At 38.2% G+C, this 17,839-nt stretch overlaps 1 protein-coding gene across 1 annotated transcript in view; it reads right to left on the reverse strand.

The window, feature by feature from the left end:
• Positions 1-17,839, reverse strand: part of LOC140741988 (glycerate kinase-like) — a 223,377-nt gene that overhangs the window by 16,591 nt on the left and 188,947 nt on the right. The window contains exon 8 of the mRNA XM_073072637.1: positions 9,118-9,248. Coding sequence (XP_072928738.1) covers positions 9,118-9,248 — 131 coding nt within the window. The remainder of the gene's footprint in view (positions 1-9,117; positions 9,249-17,839) is intronic.

Genomic DNA, 17,839 nt, shown 5'->3' on the forward strand with positions numbered 1-17,839 from the left:
ATACTGTTACTGTTTCAACTGGAAGATACTTAATTGTTACTGGTTTGTTATGTGGTCAAAAAGTGGCATTGGTTTGTGTGTATGCACCTAATGTAGATAGCCCTGAATTTTTAAGAGGTTATTCTCTGCATTGCCGAATTTAAATGAATATAAATTGATTACGGGCGGTGATTTTAATTGTTGTCTTAATCCCTTGATGGACAGGTCATCAACCAATCCGTGTCTTCCTAATAAGACTGTGTCATGTATTAATTTCTTTTTACTAGAATATGGGTTATAGATATTTGGAGATTGTTACATCCTAAAGATAAAGATTTTTCTTTTTTTCCACATGTACATTATAAATATTCAAGAATTGATTATTTTTTGTTAGATACACGATTGGTACCTTTTGTTATTGGTTCTGCATATGACGTTATTGCACTGTCGATCACGGGCCTAAGAAACTCACGCTGAAGTTTTCTGATAACACACGGAATGCAGTTCAGTGGAGATTTAATCCTACATTGCTTCATGATTTTATATTTCTAAAAGCAAATTTCTCTATTTTTTGAATTAAACACAACGGAGGGTATGTCAAATTTGATTATTTGGGATACGATGAAATCTTTTCTTAGGGGACAGATAATCTCATATTTAGCAGCTTTAAGAAGGAAAACTAAAGCAGAGCTTTTAGTGATTACTAATAGGATTAAAGAAATAGATAAATTTTCTTCAGTATCACCTACTAAAGATTTATAAAAGGAAAGGGTGAAACTTCAAACACAGCATGACTTGCTATTGACTTATCCCATTGAACAGCAACTTTTGAAATTGAAAAGTCAATTTCATATACATGGAGATAAATCAGGTAAATTGTTAGCTGCTCAACTCAAAGGAACTATGGCCAGAAGGCAGATTTTGAAAATACGAAGATCTGATAGAATTGAAACATCGGATTGTCAGGAAATGAATACGGTTTTTTTGGACTTTTACTCTAATCTCTATAAATCTGATTTCCAAGGCAATGCTATTTCTATGAATGAATTTCTACAAAGATTGAATACTCCCCAAATTTCTACCCAAAATATAAATATTCTAGATGCACCCTGTCATGACCTCAGCCCCCTCCTTTGTGAGAATCGCAAGAGAGAGAGCCTTACGGTTTGGAATGTGGGCTGGCCGCTCAGCAAGACAAAAGCCTTGGACATAGCCACTGTCTTGGGAGACACCTTTGTGGAATAAGGAATTGGACTACGTGCAAACCCTAAGGGCAATGTGAGATGGGTGATGGGGGAAAGATTGCCTCACCCCCACCCTGATTGACATCTACAACCCTGCCAGTCCAGATAAAAGGTGGGCTGCCGAGGCGGGGCCTCAGATGCACCAAGGAGACACACGAGGAAGACATGATAGTGCTTCCCGTCGGAGCAGGAAGCCATTCTGAAGGAAGCCACGTGCGTTAGATTCCGGATCGGGCGTCTGTGGCTGGACCCAAAAGGAAAAACCGCTTTTACTAACAGCAGGGATTTGCCTCGCAAGGACGACGGGCAAGTGTTCCTTTTCTCTCTCTCCAACACGTGAAATGTCAGCGGTTCCCGAAACAGGGAAGCCTGCAGACTTTGAGTGACTCTTATATCCAATTGGACTCAGTATCCCCTAGACAACGATAGAGCTCATTTTTGATTGATTATTACTACACCTGTGCTTTAGATTGAGTTTTGACGATGTATATGATCTGAATGTTTTGTAGTAACCATACGTTTGTGCCCCTTTATAAATAAAAACGTTTGAAAATAGCAGCACCAGGCTTCAGCGGACCTCTCTATCTTTGCTGGTAAGTCACCCGGTTACTGGGGAACGTAACAACCCATTAATCGAGAGGAGATAGCAAGAGTTATATTTTCTTTTCAATCAGGCAAAGCTCCGGGACTGGATGGATTTACAGTAGAATTTTTTAAGATGTTTACAGATATTCTTACACTTCATCTATGCCAAATTTTCACTGAATCTATATCCTCTGGGACCCTTCCGAAAACTTTTTATGAGGCATCAATTTATTAATTCCCAAAAAAGGAAAAGACTTAATTGGATGTGCCTCTTACAAACCAATCTCTTTATTAAATGTGGATTCTAAAATTCTTTCTAAGATTTTGGCTAACAGGCTTGAGAATATTTTACCTAAAGTTATTTCTAAAGACCAAACTGGATTTATTAAGAATAGATACTCATATTTTAATATTTGAAGATTATTTAACATTATTTATTCCTCTCCATCTAAAGAATTTGAATGTGTTGTGTCTCTTGACGTAGAGAAAGCCTTTGATAGGGTAGAATGGCCCTAGTTATTTCAGGTTTTAGGAAGATTTAATTTTGGTCCTGGTTTTATTTCCTGGATTAAACTGATTTATCAAGCCCCTATGGCAGTAGTTATAACAAATAATCAAAAATCTTATTTCAGGTTATATGGAGGTACCTGGCAGGGTTGCCCTCTTAGCCCGTTGTTATTCAACCTGGCTCTGGAACCTCTTACTATTGCTCTTCGGGACTCCAATAAGGTTCTTGGTATTAAGAGAGGAGATAAAGAGCATAAGGTTTCGTTGTATGCAGATGACTTGTTAGTTTATATTTGAGATCCTAAGAAATCGATTCCTGCTGTGTTATCTATATTTTCTGAATTTAGTAGTTTCTCTGGATATAAATTGAATTTGCACAAAGGTGAGTTATTTCCTATTAACAATGATTTTGATCAATATGACCAAATTCCTTTTACTATTGCTAAAAATAACTTTACTTACCTTGCTATTAAAATTAATAAAAATTTTAATGACCTGTATAAATATAACTCTCTTCCATTAATTGAGTACACACAAGTACCGTAGATTCCGGATTATAAGCCACTACTTTTTTCCCACATTTTGAACAGCTTTGAACTCTGCGGCCTTTAATCCAGAGCGGCTAATACATGGTTTTTTTTCATGCTGCCTCGTAAACATTTTGCCTCGTAACAGTAGACCAATAAAATTGATGAGTAGTTCACAGAGGTCCAATGAAATTGTACGATAAATCAAGCGCACTTTCACAATTAAATTATTGTAAATCAGTCATTTGTACTCACCCTCATCAACATGGAAAATACTCGAAGAAAAGCAAGACCCGAGCGCGTCAGACCCGAGCGCATCAGACCCGATTAGACCCGATCGCGTTACGCAAGCGCGTCAGACCCGATTAGACCCGATCGCGTTACGCAAGTGCGTCAGACCCGATTAGACCCGATCGCGTCAGACCCGAGCGCATCAGACCCGATTAGACCCGATCGCGTTACGCAAGCGCGTCAGACCCGATTAGACCCGATCGCGTTACGCAAGCGCGTCAGACCCGAGCGCATCAGACCCGATTAGACCCGATCGCGTTACGCAAGCACGTCAGACCCGATTAGACCCGATCGCGTTACGCAAGCGCGTCAGACCCGAGCGAAAACGCTGCTTTTAAGTTAAAGGCGATCAATAACTTTTCCTGGTAGGCTGCAGTCTATATATTTTTACCAGTCGCTAGGAGATATTGGAATGTTGTTCGTGCTGTTCAGTAAAAAAGTATATGCAACGTAATTTGTGTTACCGATACGTATGTATATTTAAAAGTAGCGGTGCGGCCTAAAATCCGGTGCGGCCTTTACAATTAAAAAATTGATTTTATTTCTAAAATTAGAGCCAGCAGCTTTTAATCAGGTGCGCTCTGTAGTCCGGAATCTACGGTAATTTCTAAATGGTTTCCTATGACATTATCATTAATTGGCCGTATTAATGCTATTAAAATGATAGTGTTACCGGTTCTATATGTATTTCAAGCAATCCCCTCCTTTGTTCCTAAACTGCTTTTTGATAGATTACACTAAAATTTTATCTTTTATTTGGAATAATAAAAATCCTAGATTGAATAAACTTATAGTGCAGAAATGTTTTAAAAATTGGTGGTATGGCCTTGCCAAACTTTAGAATGTACTACTGGGCAATTAATATTCATTATATTTCTTTTTGGATTTATTTTTCGTCCCTTATGGGAAGATTTGGAGAAAAATTCGGTGACGGGGTATTCTTTGGCCTCTTTACTGGGAGCTCCTCTTCCTTTTTTGCTTTCTAAGATTGGTAGTTGAGACCTTAATCCTATTATTAAACATACATTGTGATCCTTTGATTTTAATAATTTTGTTCTTTCTAGTAAAATTCATCTTAACTATTTTTTTAAACCTTCAATTTTCAATCAGACCTTTTCAATTTGGAAATCCAAAAATCTGTTCATGGACAACTATTTAATGTCTTTTACATAGTTAGTGGATAAATATGATCTATCTAATGTACACTTTTTTTTAGATATTTACAAATTAGGAATTTTCTACGTAGTTTGCTTCCAGATTTTCTCTTGGCTTATTCACCTAATATTATTGATATTCTTTTCCAGGTTAAACCATTTCAAAAAGGACCGATAGCTATAATTTATAAATGGCTATTGAATTTCCGTACGTTAGCTAATGATAAAATTAAAGCTGTGTGGGAATTGGAGTTTCAGAAGTCCCTTTCAGATAATCAATGGGATAAAAATTTTTATTTGGTAAATACTTCTTCTATTTGCACCCATCACTCCTTGATACAGTTCAAGGTAGTGCATTGGGCGCATATGTCAAAAGATAAATTAGCCCATATTTTTTCCAGTATTAATCCTATTTGTGATAGATGTAATACTACTTTAACACATATGTTCTGGTCTTGTATCAAGTTAGATAATTTTTGGAAAGAAGTCTTTAAAACTTAATCTAAAGTCCTGAATTGGGTTTACAACTGAATCTATTAACAGCAATTTTTGGGATTATTCCATCAGAAGCAGGGCATATTCTTGCTTCTGCTCTACAGATGATAGCTTTTACAACTTTATTGGCTAAGAGAGCCATTTTGCTTAAATGGAAGGACTCTAATCCACCTACTGTCTTTCTTTGGCTTTCCTCCATTATGTCCTGTTTAAGTTTAGAGAAAATAAGAAGTCAGACATTGGATACATTCTTTAAATTTGAGGAAACTTGGTGACCCTTTATTCATTATGGTCGTTCCAGTTACCTTTTTGAAGTTTTGGATTTGATCAGAAAGTTCTTCCTTTTTTTCCTGCTTTTACTCTCAAGATAAGCTGCCCAGTTTTTTTTCTTCTCTTTTTTTCTGTTTTTTTTTGTGTTTTGTATTTCTCCTTCGACTGCCTCCCTTCATCCTTACATTTGTCACTAGTTCCCAATTTAATTTCTGGTTTATCCTGTGGGTTATCCCTGCTACTCTTCTGAAAGCTCTTATTTGGGGTAAAATTAGCCTTGTGGTTAAAGCAAACTCATCTGCTAATCTGGCAGACTCCCGTAAAGTGGCAGCATCCTTTTCATCTAAATATGTCTTTATATCATCAAGAGACACACCTTTTGAATTCTTCAATCAAAACCAACTCTTTCAAGCTGTTAAAATCATCATTTACGTTCTTAGATGTGCACCAACGATCAAAATATACAAGCTTCTCATAAGCAAATTTCACATAAGTCTGGGTCATAGACTTCTTCAAATTTCTAAACCTTTGTCTATAAGCTTCTGGAACCATCTCATAAGCTTTAAGCACTGCCCATTTCACAATATCATAATTAGCTGCATCTTCAAGTGATAGGGCCAAATAAACTTGTTGGGCTTTATCCTTAAATACATTTTGTAACAAAACAGGTCAACTTCTTTTCGGCCAATTTTGACTCTGAGCCACCTTTTCAAAATGCAAGAAGTATTTATCAATTTCTGCTTTATCAAATGGAGGTACAAATTTAACCTCCCGACTGGCACTAAACTCCTCACCAGGGTCTAGCACTAGACCTCCTTACTGTAATCTCTTTTTCTTTTCCAGCTCAAACTGCCTCTGTCTTTCTGCTTCCACCCTCTGTTTTTCTGTCTCTGCCCTCTGTTTTACTACTTCCACCCTCTGTTTTTCTGCTTCCTCAGCCTCAAACTGCCTTTGCCTTTCTTCAGCCTCTAATTTAAGTTGTTGTAACTTTATTTGTTCCAACTGTAACTGCTACTCAGGGTTAACCGGTTTACTTTCAGGAAACATCTCCAACTCCTCCACTTTAAACACATCTGTAGATATACAATACTCAGCTATTATCCTCTGAACCTGTGCCCTCCTCATTGTCGATTTCACCTTAGTAACTTTTAACTTTTTAGCAATACTCAACAACTCAAACCTTCTGGCGTCCTCTAATGCCTGAGGTTGGCACTTCCAGAAATTTATCAACATCCATTGCTGCTGATTTTCCCTCACACAAATAAATCAAAAGGGATTTCCCCAAACAAATCGGCATTTGATCAATCAATAAGCCCCCAAATCTGTTCATATTCTGGACTAGCCCCCAATGTTGTTATGTACCCGTAACGGTTTAAATGAACCAGCAGCGATAGACCACGCCTGGAGTCTGGTTTTGATGTTAAAAGCACTATCTTTATTAGTATCTACTTATATAGCAACTTAAACAAGAATAATCAAGTTAAGTGTTATGAGTATACATCTGTGTAGATATAACTTCCAAACTATTGAGCTTGGGGGAGGGGGGCACCAGGCTTGAAATCTTGAGATGGTAAGGTATGAAAGTTCAGTTCATCCACTGATTAAATGATGTGAGAGAGATATTTGTAATCCAAAGTGAATGTCGAGAGAAGGCATTTATGTCGTATTCCACAGGTTCCACGGTGGTAAAACAGACTAACAATCTCTGTAGGTTTTATCTGTAGTTGTTCCAAATCCACTTACGAATTATCAACAATAGTAGCTTATCACATGGGTACATCTTCAAAGGGAAATACCACCCAGGCAAAGGTTAACTCATAGGTAGATTCCACAAGGTTGCCCCAATCACACAACGATGATTGCTGGGTCGACACTCAACCCACCCTTGTGGGCATTCGAAAGTTCCAACCAGTGACCCCTTAGTCACTGGCTTCCTTCCATTGTCCAACTCCAACTGCGACTGACTGTGTGCGTGTTTGCTTAAATCAAAACAAGCTGCAGAGTCAAATAGTTCCGCCCCCTCTCTCTCTCTCTTAGTCAAAACTAAACAGGAGCTGAGAAAGTCGGCGGCTGATGTCTTAAAATGACAGTCCATGGCAAGATAAACCTAGGGGTTCATCACAGACTAAACTTCAATCAACGAGGATGTTCAAAAGTCGTAGCAGGGCTTGAATATTATCACCACTTATCAAGTGACATGGGCAACAACAGCGCCTCGATTCCAGATAAGCTCAATGCCTTCTATGCCTCTCTGGCTGTCAAAACATGGAGAAACCATCACAAACTCCCACAGCCCCAAATGATCCTGTGATTTCAGTCTCTGGGGCTAACGTGCAAGCAGTTTTTAGGAGAGTGAACCCACGAAAAGCATCTGGCCTAGAGGGGGTAACTGACCAACTACTAAAGATCTGTGCTGATCAACTGGCTAGAGTGTTCACTGAGATCTTTACCCTCTTGCTTCAGCAGTCTGAGATACCTACCCCAGGCTTCAATTATACTGATACCCAAGAAGAACAAGGTGACCTGTCTCAATGACTATCATCCGGTAGCACTTACATTCACAATGATGAAGTGTTTTGGGAGGTCGGTGATGAAACATATCAACTCCTGCCTGAGAAGCAGGAGTTTTGCTTCAATTTGCTTACTGGAGCAACGTCCAGAGCAGACCTGGAACATCTAGACAGCAAAGAAGCGTCATCAGAATACTCTTTATTGACCTCAGCTCAGCAGTCAATACCACCATCCCCTCAAAACTAATCAATAAGCTCTAAGACCTTGGCCTCAATACCTCCTTGTGCAATTGGATCCTCGTTTTCCTAACTTGCAGACCCCAGTCAGTTTGGATTGGCAACAACATCTCTTCCACAATCTCCATCAGCACACGTGCACCACAACCCTGTATGCTTAGCCCACTGCTCTACTTGCTTTACACTTATGACTCTGTGGCTAAGCACAGTTCCAGTGCCATATTCAAGTTTGCTGATGACACCACTGTTGTAGGTGGTGATAAATCAGCATATAAGAGAGAGAGTGAAATTCTGGCTGAGTAATGCTATAACAACAACCTCTTAAACAATATCAGCAAGACCAAGTAGCTGATTATAAACTTACGGAGAGGGGAACCAGAGGTCCTTGAGCCTGTCCTCATCCAAGGAACAGAGGCGGAAAGATTCAGCAACTTTAAATTCCTTGTTTTTTTTTTATTTTGGAGAACCTGTCTTGGGCCCAGCACATAAGTGCAATTACAAAGAAAGCACGGCAGTGCCTTTTCTTCCTTGAGAGTTTGTGAAGATTTGGTTTAACATCTAAAACTCTGAAAAACTTCTATAGTGTAAACTATATTGACTGGCTGCATCACAGCCTGATATCGAAATACTAATGCCCTTGACTGGAAAATCCTACAAAAAGTAGTAGATATGGCCCAGACCATCACAGGTTTGGGCATCTAGACCTCCCCACCCCACCAACGAACCCATCTACACAAAATGCTGTCTCAGGAAACCAGCATCCACATCAGGGACCCCAGCCACTCAGGACATGCTCTCTTCTCGCTGCTGCCGTCTGAAAGAAGGTACAGGTCCCTCAGAATTCACACCAGCAGGTCAGGAACACTTACTACCCCTCAACCCTCAGGGTCTTAAACCAAAGAGGATAACCCTACTTACCCCATCATTAAAATGTTCCCACAACCTAGGACTCACTTTCAAGAACTCTTCATCTCACATTCTTGATATTTATTGCTTATTTATTTTTTTCTTTTTGTATTTGCACAGTTTGCTCACTGATCGAATGTGCAAGTTGATGCATTCTTTCATTGATTCTGTTAATGGTTATTATTCTATGGTGTATGCCCACAAGAAAATGAATCTCAAGAGTTGTATATGGTGATGTATATGCACTTTGATAATAAATTTATTTTGAACTCTAAAAACTAAACTTGTGAACAATTATAGTAAAACAGAAAATGCCCAAATTAAATGATATTTATCACAGCAAAGTATTTTCAATCTTCAGGAATAAACACAACGTCATGAAATTAGTCTCTTTCTGTAGTGGCATACTAACCTGTTTCATTTTTGCCAGTTCTCTTCGTGTGTGCTCATCATTCCTCAGATCTTTTTTGTTGCCAACAAGGATAATAGGCACACTAGGACAAAAATGCTTCACTTCTGGAGTCCATTTTTCTGGAATGTTTTCTAATTTGGAAAAAGAGTAAAGGTACTTTACTTTTAAAGCACTGAATCAATAACTTTCAATATAGCAGGAGACAATCATGGTTCCCCAACTCTTTTGAAGAGTAATCCAAATAGTCTTGTGCATCTATATCCGTGATATTTTTCTCATTTTTATTAAATTTAATTGCCACAAAAAAGCAGCATCTATCATCAAAGTCCCCCACCATTTAGACCAAGTAGATGATGGGTATAACATGAATGTAAGGAAGAACAAGCCAATGATTGGGTACAAATGCAATCAGAGTTAAATTGTACCATAAGGGGCAGAATTTAAAAGGACACAGAATGCAGGACTGAAGGTGCTGTATTCAAATGCGCATAGTATTGGAAATAAAGGAGATGAACTCGGGGCGCAATTAGGGATTGGTTGGTATAACATCGTGGGCATCAATGAGTTGTGGTTGAAAGAAGGCCGTAGTTGGGAGTTTAACCTTGTCAAAAGGACAGGCAGGAATGCCTAGGCAATGGTGTGGAAAGAGATGGAAATTACATTTTTAGAAAGAGGTGACATAGGGTCAGAGAATGCTGAATCTTTGTGGGTGGAGTTAAGAAATTGCAAGGGTAAAAACCATTAAGGGAATCATATATAGGCCTCCAAATAGTAGCCAAGATGTGAGGTTGAGATTACAAAGGGAGTTGGAAAAGGCATGTAATAACGGTAATGACACAATTGTAATAGGGGCCTTCAATATGCAAGGGGATCAGAAAAATCAGGTTGGAATCAGATCACAAGAGAGGGTTTTTGTTGAATGCCAAAAGATGGCGTTTTAGAGCAGCTTGTGCTTGCGCCTACTTGGGAAAAGGCCATTTTAGATTGGGTCACAAACAAGACAAACAAGAGAAAATCTGCAGACACTGAAAATCCATGCAACACATATAAAATGCTGGAGGAACTCAGCAGGCCAAGTAGCAACTAGGAAAAGAGTAGTTGACACTTCGAGCATTCTTGTATGTATTGTTTGGATTGTGTATCATTAATAACCCTGATCTTATAGCGAGCTTAAAATAATTGTACCTTTAGGAGGCAGTCACCATAACATGATTGAATTCATACTGCAATTTGAGAGGGAGAAGCATAACCCACGTGTGTCAGTATTACAATGGAATAAAAGAAATTATCAAGGCATGAGAGAGAAGCTTGACGAGGTGGATTGGAGGAGGATACTGGCAAACATGATGACAGAGCAGAGATGGCTGAAGTTTCTGGGAATAATTTACAAGGCGCAGGATAGATATGTCCCACAGAGGAAGAGGTTCTCAAATGGCAGGGGTAGGCAACTGTAGCTGACAAGGAAAGTTAAGGACTGCATAAAAGCCACAGAAAAGGCATATAACGTAGCAAACGTATGTGGAAAGTTGGATGATTGGTAAGTTTGTAAAATCCAACAAAAGGCAACAAAAATGCTATAAGACGGAAAAAGATGAAATACGGGGGCAGACCAGCCAATAAATAAAGCAGAATACCAAGAGTTTTTACAGTTATATAAAGAGTAAAAGGAAGGCGAAAGTTTATATTGGACCACTGGAAAATGATGCTGGTGAGGTAGTAATAAGGGACAAAGAAATGGCAGATGAACTTAATGGGGACTTTGCATCTCTCCTCACTGTGGAAGACACTAGGTCCATGAGTGTCAGGAAACAGGAGTGAATGCTATTGCTATTACAAAGGAAAAAGTGCTAGGCAAACTCAAAGGTCTTAAGGTGGATAAGTCAACTGCACCAGATGAACTACATCCCAGGGTCCTGACAGAGCTTGCTGATGAGATAATGGATGCACTGGTCACAATCTTTCAAGAATCACTTGATTATGGCATGGTCCTGAAGAAATGGAAGATCGAAAATGTCGCTCCTTAAAAAGGGAGGAAATTATAGTGGTTGGGAAAGTGTTGGGTGTCTATTACTAAGGATGAGGTTTTGAGGTATTTGGAAACTAATGATAAAATAAGTCAAAGTCAGTATAGTTTCTGTAAAGGGAAATTTTAGGCCTGACAGATCTGTTAAAGTTCTTTGAGGAAGTATCAAGCAGGGTGGACAAAGCAGGTAGTGGATGTTATTTACTTGGATTTTCAGGTGGTGTTTGATAAGGTGCCCCATGAGGCTGCTTAACAAGATAAAATCCTAAGGCATTACAGGAAGATACTGGCATGGATAGTGGAATGGCTGACAGACAGGAGGTAGCGAGTTAGAATAAAGGGGGCCTTTTCTGGTTGGCTGCCAGTGAATAGTGGTGTTCTTCAGGCATCAGTATTGAGACTGCTACTTTTCACATTGTTTGCCAGTGATTTATTTTTTGTTGTAATTTTTTTTTATTGAAGTTCATCAAACAAACATTTCCATAAGATGTATTTCAGACATTGTACATATATATCATATAATCATATATATCACAAAATCTCCACAAAGTATTTATCTGGGGTATACACTTATAGAAAAGAGTGGAAAGAAAAAACAAACAAAAGGAAAGAACTATGTACAAGTAGTCTTTTTATTTACAACAGATTCATTGATTTGTGAGAATAAAATCAGGCCTATGAGGCATTATGTAGTTAAACCATTTTTCCCCAGTATGAATCAAATTGTTCCAGCTTATGATTAACAGATGCTGTTATCTTCTCCATTTTGTAAACACCCATTGTAATTTCCATCCATGTATTTAAAATTGGGCTCTCCTGTGATAAACATTTCCTAGTAAGAGTCTTTTTACCAGCCACCAACAGTATATTCATTAAATATTTATCTCTTTTCAACCATTCTTGAGGTATATTTCCAAAATATATGGTCTTACTCTCCAAGGGTATTTCACATTTAAAGATGTCTTGTAGGGCATTGTGTATCCCCCTCCAATAGTTTTTGATAACAGGGCAGTCCCAAAAAAATATGATAATGATTTGCATTTTGATTTCCACAATTTCTCCAGCAAACAAGGTTACTATCATAATGGGATTTCTGAGAGGGTGTAATAAAGTATCTTATCAAGTTTTTCCATCCAAACTCCCTCCATTTCTGTGAACTGGTACACTTCCATTGATATCTCCATATTGTTGTCCATTCTTCCTCAGATATAATTATCCCTCCTTCCTTCTCCCATTTTGTTTTAATGTATGAAGTCAAATGTGTTTTAAGATTTGACAACCCCTTATACATGCTTGAAATGATTCTACAACCATTATCTGAATTATATGCTTTTCTAAAGAGCTCTATCAAGCATGTATTTGCCTTGTTAACATTTTTAAGCATCTTATTAACATGTTGTCGCATCTGTAAATACCGATAAAAATCTTGTTTTTCTAATAAGTGTTTCTCTTTAAGCATTTCAAAACTGAACAGTGTTCCTTCTTTCATTATGTTGCAAAGAACTGTTATTCCTTTAGCTGTCCAGTCCTTAAATCTAGCATCCAATTTATTTGGTGTAAAATCTGAGTCATATGCACACCATTTAAGAATTGCAATATTTCCCTCTAGGTTATATTCTTTTATAGTAGTTTTCCATATTTTAAGAGTCAATTTCACCCATGGGTTATCAATAGTATTTCTGTACCTTTGCAGGTTGTTATCAGCCAAAATTGCTTGTATGGGGATGGGAAGTACCCGCTCCTCAATGTTTTTCCATTGAGCGTCATATGATGGGTTGCACCAACATATCACAGCCCTCAACTGTGCTGCAAAATAATAATCTCTAAGAGAAGGCAAGCCCCATCCCCCCTTTTCCTTTGCTAATTGCAAAGTTTTGAGATGAACTCTAGGCCTTTTACCCTGCCAAATATACCTTGATAGCATCTTGTTCCATTCATTGAATTGATTTTGATTAATCTCTATTGGTAGGGTCTGAAAGAGATATAACAGTCTGGGCAGTATATTCATTTTAATAGACTCAATCCTTGAACTGAGACTGAAAAAAGGAATCAGGTTCCATCTTGCCACATCTTCTTTAATTTTTTTATATAAAGGCTGATAATTACATTCTGATAATTTTGCCAAAACTTTTGCCATAATGATGCCCAAATATTTGAAAGACTCTGTGTGCCATGCCCAGGGGTATCGACTTTCAATTTCTCTTGGTGGGCTATAGTAATATGAAAGTAATTGGGTTTTATCTATGTTGTTCTTGTATCCTGATAATTGACCATATTGTTCAAAGGATTGCATCAATTTAGGTAAAGAGTATGTTGGTTGCCCTAGATAGATCAAAATGTCATCCGCATAACAAGTCAATTTATGTTCTGTCCCTTTAATAGTAATTCCCCTGATATCTTCATTTTGTCTGATGTATTGAGCTAATGGTTCCAGATATAACACGAAGAGTAGTGGTGACCATGCACAACCCTGTCTCGTGCCCCTTTCTAGGGTAAGACTATTTGGTAAATATCCATTGATTTTAATCCTAGCAGCAGGATTGTCATATAGTGTCTGTATAGTTTTAATAATTGCCTTGGAAACCAAATCTATGTAAAACTTTGTAAAGAAAATTCCAATTAACCGAATCAAATGCTTTTTCAGCGTCCACGCTTATCACTAATGCTTCGATTTTATTTTTTTGTAGATGATCCATAATGTGAAGTGTCCTTCGTATATTGTCTTGTGTCTGGCGTTGTCGTATAAAACCCGTCTGATCATTACGTATCAGTATGGGTAGAAACTCCTCTAATCGTTTGGCTATGATGGAGATAAATAACCTATAATCTACATTAAGAACGGATATTGGTCTAAATGACCCGCATTCCATTTTATCCTTGCCTTCTTTCGGTATGGCTGAGATTATCACTTCCTTCCAAATGGGTGGCATTTGTGCCTTTTTTTAGAGCCCACTTCAGTGTGGGGAGTGAAACAGGAATTAACTCATTTTTAAGTTCTTTGTACCACTCTGCTGTATACCCATCTGATCCTGATGACTTGCTTAATTTAAGCCTACTAATTGCAGCTTTTAATTCAACTTCAGTTATGTCAGCAGTCATCCTTCTATTTTGTTCTTCGCTTAAAGTGGGTAACTCTGAAGAATTCAAGAAGGTGTCAATTTTTCCTGATTTCTTGCGTAGCCAAATTATTTATTTCATTCCTAATTCTTTTAATTTCCCCCAATGTATCCTGTGCCAGACTCAATTTGTGTTTTTTCTCTAGTTCCTTCAGCCTATTTTGCAATTCCTCTAATGTTTTATTCCTTATTTTTTTCTCATATGAAGATATCGCTATAATTTTCCCTCTTAAGACTGCCTTCAGAGTATCCCATAAAATGGGATTATCATTAAATTCTAAGTAGAGACCAATTTCTTTTTTAATTTGTTCCTTAAAGTACGGATCATTGAGTAGACTTGAATTTAGTTTCCAAATAGTATTCTTTGGTTGTAGGTCAAAATCAACAGATAAATATATAAGTGCATGGTCACTTACATCTATTGTCCCAATTCCACAGGTGTTTATTTTGTTTTCGTCTTTTCCAAATGTTATGAAATAGTCTATACTTGTATATACAGAATGGGGAGCAGAATACCGAGTGTAATCCCTTCTGTCAGGGAAAAGATCCCTCCATATATCAATTAAACCAACAACCTCAAAAAGTGTATTAACTTACTTATGTAAAGATTTTGTTTCACAGGTTTTTCTATTGGAAGAGTCTAAGTTTGGTTGTAATTGTAAATTTAAGTCTCCCCCACATATCAGGAGACCTTCTGTTTCCGTTACCATAATATCAGTAATTTTCTGAAAGAAACCAGTATCACTTCCCGGGGGTGAGTATATATTTAATAGAGTAACTGAATTGCCATCTATATTCCCCCTTACCAGAATATATCTGCCCTCTTTATCTCCCATTTCGAATATTTTTTCAAAATTTAGCTTACTTGAGATAAGAATAGCAACTCCTCTCCTATGTCCTGATTTATATGAGGAGAAAAACAGATTAGTGAAGCCCATTCTCTTTAGTTTTTTATGCTCATTATCACTTAAATGAGTTTCCTGTAAATATACTACATGGGCTTGTTCTTTTTTCATTTTGGATAAAATTCTCTTACATTTGTTTGGATTTAATAGCCCATTTACATTAAAAGAAATGAATTTTACCTTGTCCTTAGCCATCTGTATTTATCTGACAATGTATCATTGAAATTAGAATAAAACTTAATCGATCTACTCCCTGAACAAATAAGAACCAAGGAACTCAAATAATGACAAAAATGGCAACGAACGTGTGATTCCAAGGCTGAGGTCTCTAATAAATGACCCTGCATTGAGCTGGAGGAAATGTCTAGCTGTGGGGGATAACCCCTCCTACTTGTGAGTTGAGGGCCCCCATTGCAGTATTCATAAACGTCAGTGAACAAATCCATTACACAGAAAAGATTTCCGTGTACTCCTATATATACATACATATATATACACACACACATATACACATACATATATACATACACACACACATTACACATAGAGACATATATGCACACACACACACATATATATATATATATACATTCTCATTTTGGTGGGGAAAAAGGAGTAAGTGAGCGAATAAAGAATAACAACTAAGTAATATAAAATCCACATTATAATAAGTATTTCTCGAGATAGGTATATCACCGTGTACTTTTGCTTCTGTTTAGCTTCTCAACGTTTTTTAAATTAGCCAAACCTTATGGCTCTTCTGAAGGGGGTGAGGACTGTCTTTGGGAAACTCCCAGTCTCTTCCTGATATGTTTCTCTCGGCCTCCTCCCGTCTCCTGCCTTCTCGTTTCTCGCACTATTTCCCAAGCCAAGCGGGACAATTCCTCAGCCAGGTTTTCCTTCATTTTGGTCATGCTGACAGGCAACCCTCTGGCTTCCATGTCTGTAGTCGCCTCTTCCACTGTCTGGTACAATCGCGTCCCGTTGTCATAAAACACTCGAAGTTTAGCAGGGTACGGAGTTTGAAATCTAATCTTATTTTGCTTTAATACTTGCTTTACTTCGGAGTATTCTTTGAGTTTCTGGAGGACTGTGGGGGGGGGGGGATAATCTTGGTCAAAATATATTAATCTATTCTCTAAAAACACTTTCTTCTTACCCCAGGCCCTTCGTAGAATCTCCGCCTTGGTGCTGTACCGAAGGAATTTCATTATTATTGAGCATGGCTTTCGATCCTGGGGAGGTTTTGGGACTAATGCGTGGTGGGTTCTTTCGACTTCCAGCTTCATAGCCAGGGGAAGATCCAGCGCGTCCTGCAGTAACTTTCCGACAAGCTCCATCATAGACGAGCCCTCCGCTCCTTTGGGAACATTGTAGATTCTGATATTTTTCCACCATGATCTTCCCTCCAGGTCAAGCAGTTTACCTTCTTGGTGATGTATTATTTTTATTGTCTTGCTCAGTATGCGTTCCACGTTTTGAACGCAATCTTCCACCTTCTCAATGCGAGTCTCTGCCACCGCTATTTTTTGATTAATGCTGGCGAGTTCTGCCTTAATATCACGGAGCTGCTGCTTCATATCTTTCTGGACCTCCATTATTTCTTTCAGGATTTTGAAGATATTCACCACTTCATCTGAATGAGGCCCGGCGACCGCCTCGCTAGCACGCGGTTGGGTCAGAGAGCCGCTCGCTGCACTCCTCTCAGACGCAGGCTCCGCAGTGTCGCTTTTTTTATTTCCATTTCTTCTCCCCATTCATGCCCCTCTTTTCAGTTCAAATATTTTTTGAAAAATATATTTGATGGGTAAATGGGGCTTAATACATGTTTTTCCGGAGGAGCTAGTGACTTCAGCTGCCATTCTCAACGATGACGCCACCGGAAACAGTTTGTCAGTGATTTAGATAATGGAATTGATGGCTTTGTGGCAAAGTTAGCAGATGATACGAAGATAGGTGGAGGAGCAGGTAGTGCTGAGGAAGCAATGAGATTGCAGTAGGACTTCGACAAATTGGAAGAATGGGCAAGAACATGGCTGATGGAATACAGTGTTGGGAAATGTATGATAATGCACTTATGCATATTGGTAAAAGGAATATTATCTAAATGGAGAGAAGGTTCAAACATTAGAGCCGTAGAGAGACTTAGGAATCCTTGTGCAAGACTGCCAGAAGGGTAATTTACAGGTTGAGTCTGCGGTAAAGACGACAAATGCAATGTTGGCATTTATTTCAAGGGGAACAGAATATGAGAACAAGGAGATAATGCTGAGGCTTTAGGAGACATTAGTCAGGCCGCACTTAAGAGTATTGTCAACAATTTTGGGCCCCATATCTCAGAAAGGATATATTATCATTGGAGCGAGTCCAGAGGAGGTTCATGAGGATAATTCCGGGAATGAAGGGATTAAATATGAGGAGTGCTTGGCAACTTTGGGCTTGTACTCTCTGGAATTTAGAAAAATGTAGAGGGATCTCATTGAAACCTACCAAATATTGAAGACTAGATAGAGTGGGTGTGGAGAGTCTGTTTCCTATAGTGAGGGTATTGAGTTTCAAAGACTCCATACAACTCATGTTCTTAGTATTCTTTTTATTTGCACATTCAGTATTTGTTCATAATAGTTCTTTGTAAAATTTTATTGTATATTTTCCTTGTAAATGCCTACAAGAAAATG

Source organism: Hemitrygon akajei, chromosome 19, assembly GCF_048418815.1.
Source record: "Hemitrygon akajei chromosome 19, sHemAka1.3, whole genome shotgun sequence".
NCBI classification, from domain to species: Eukaryota; Metazoa; Chordata; class Chondrichthyes; order Myliobatiformes; family Dasyatidae; genus Hemitrygon; species Hemitrygon akajei.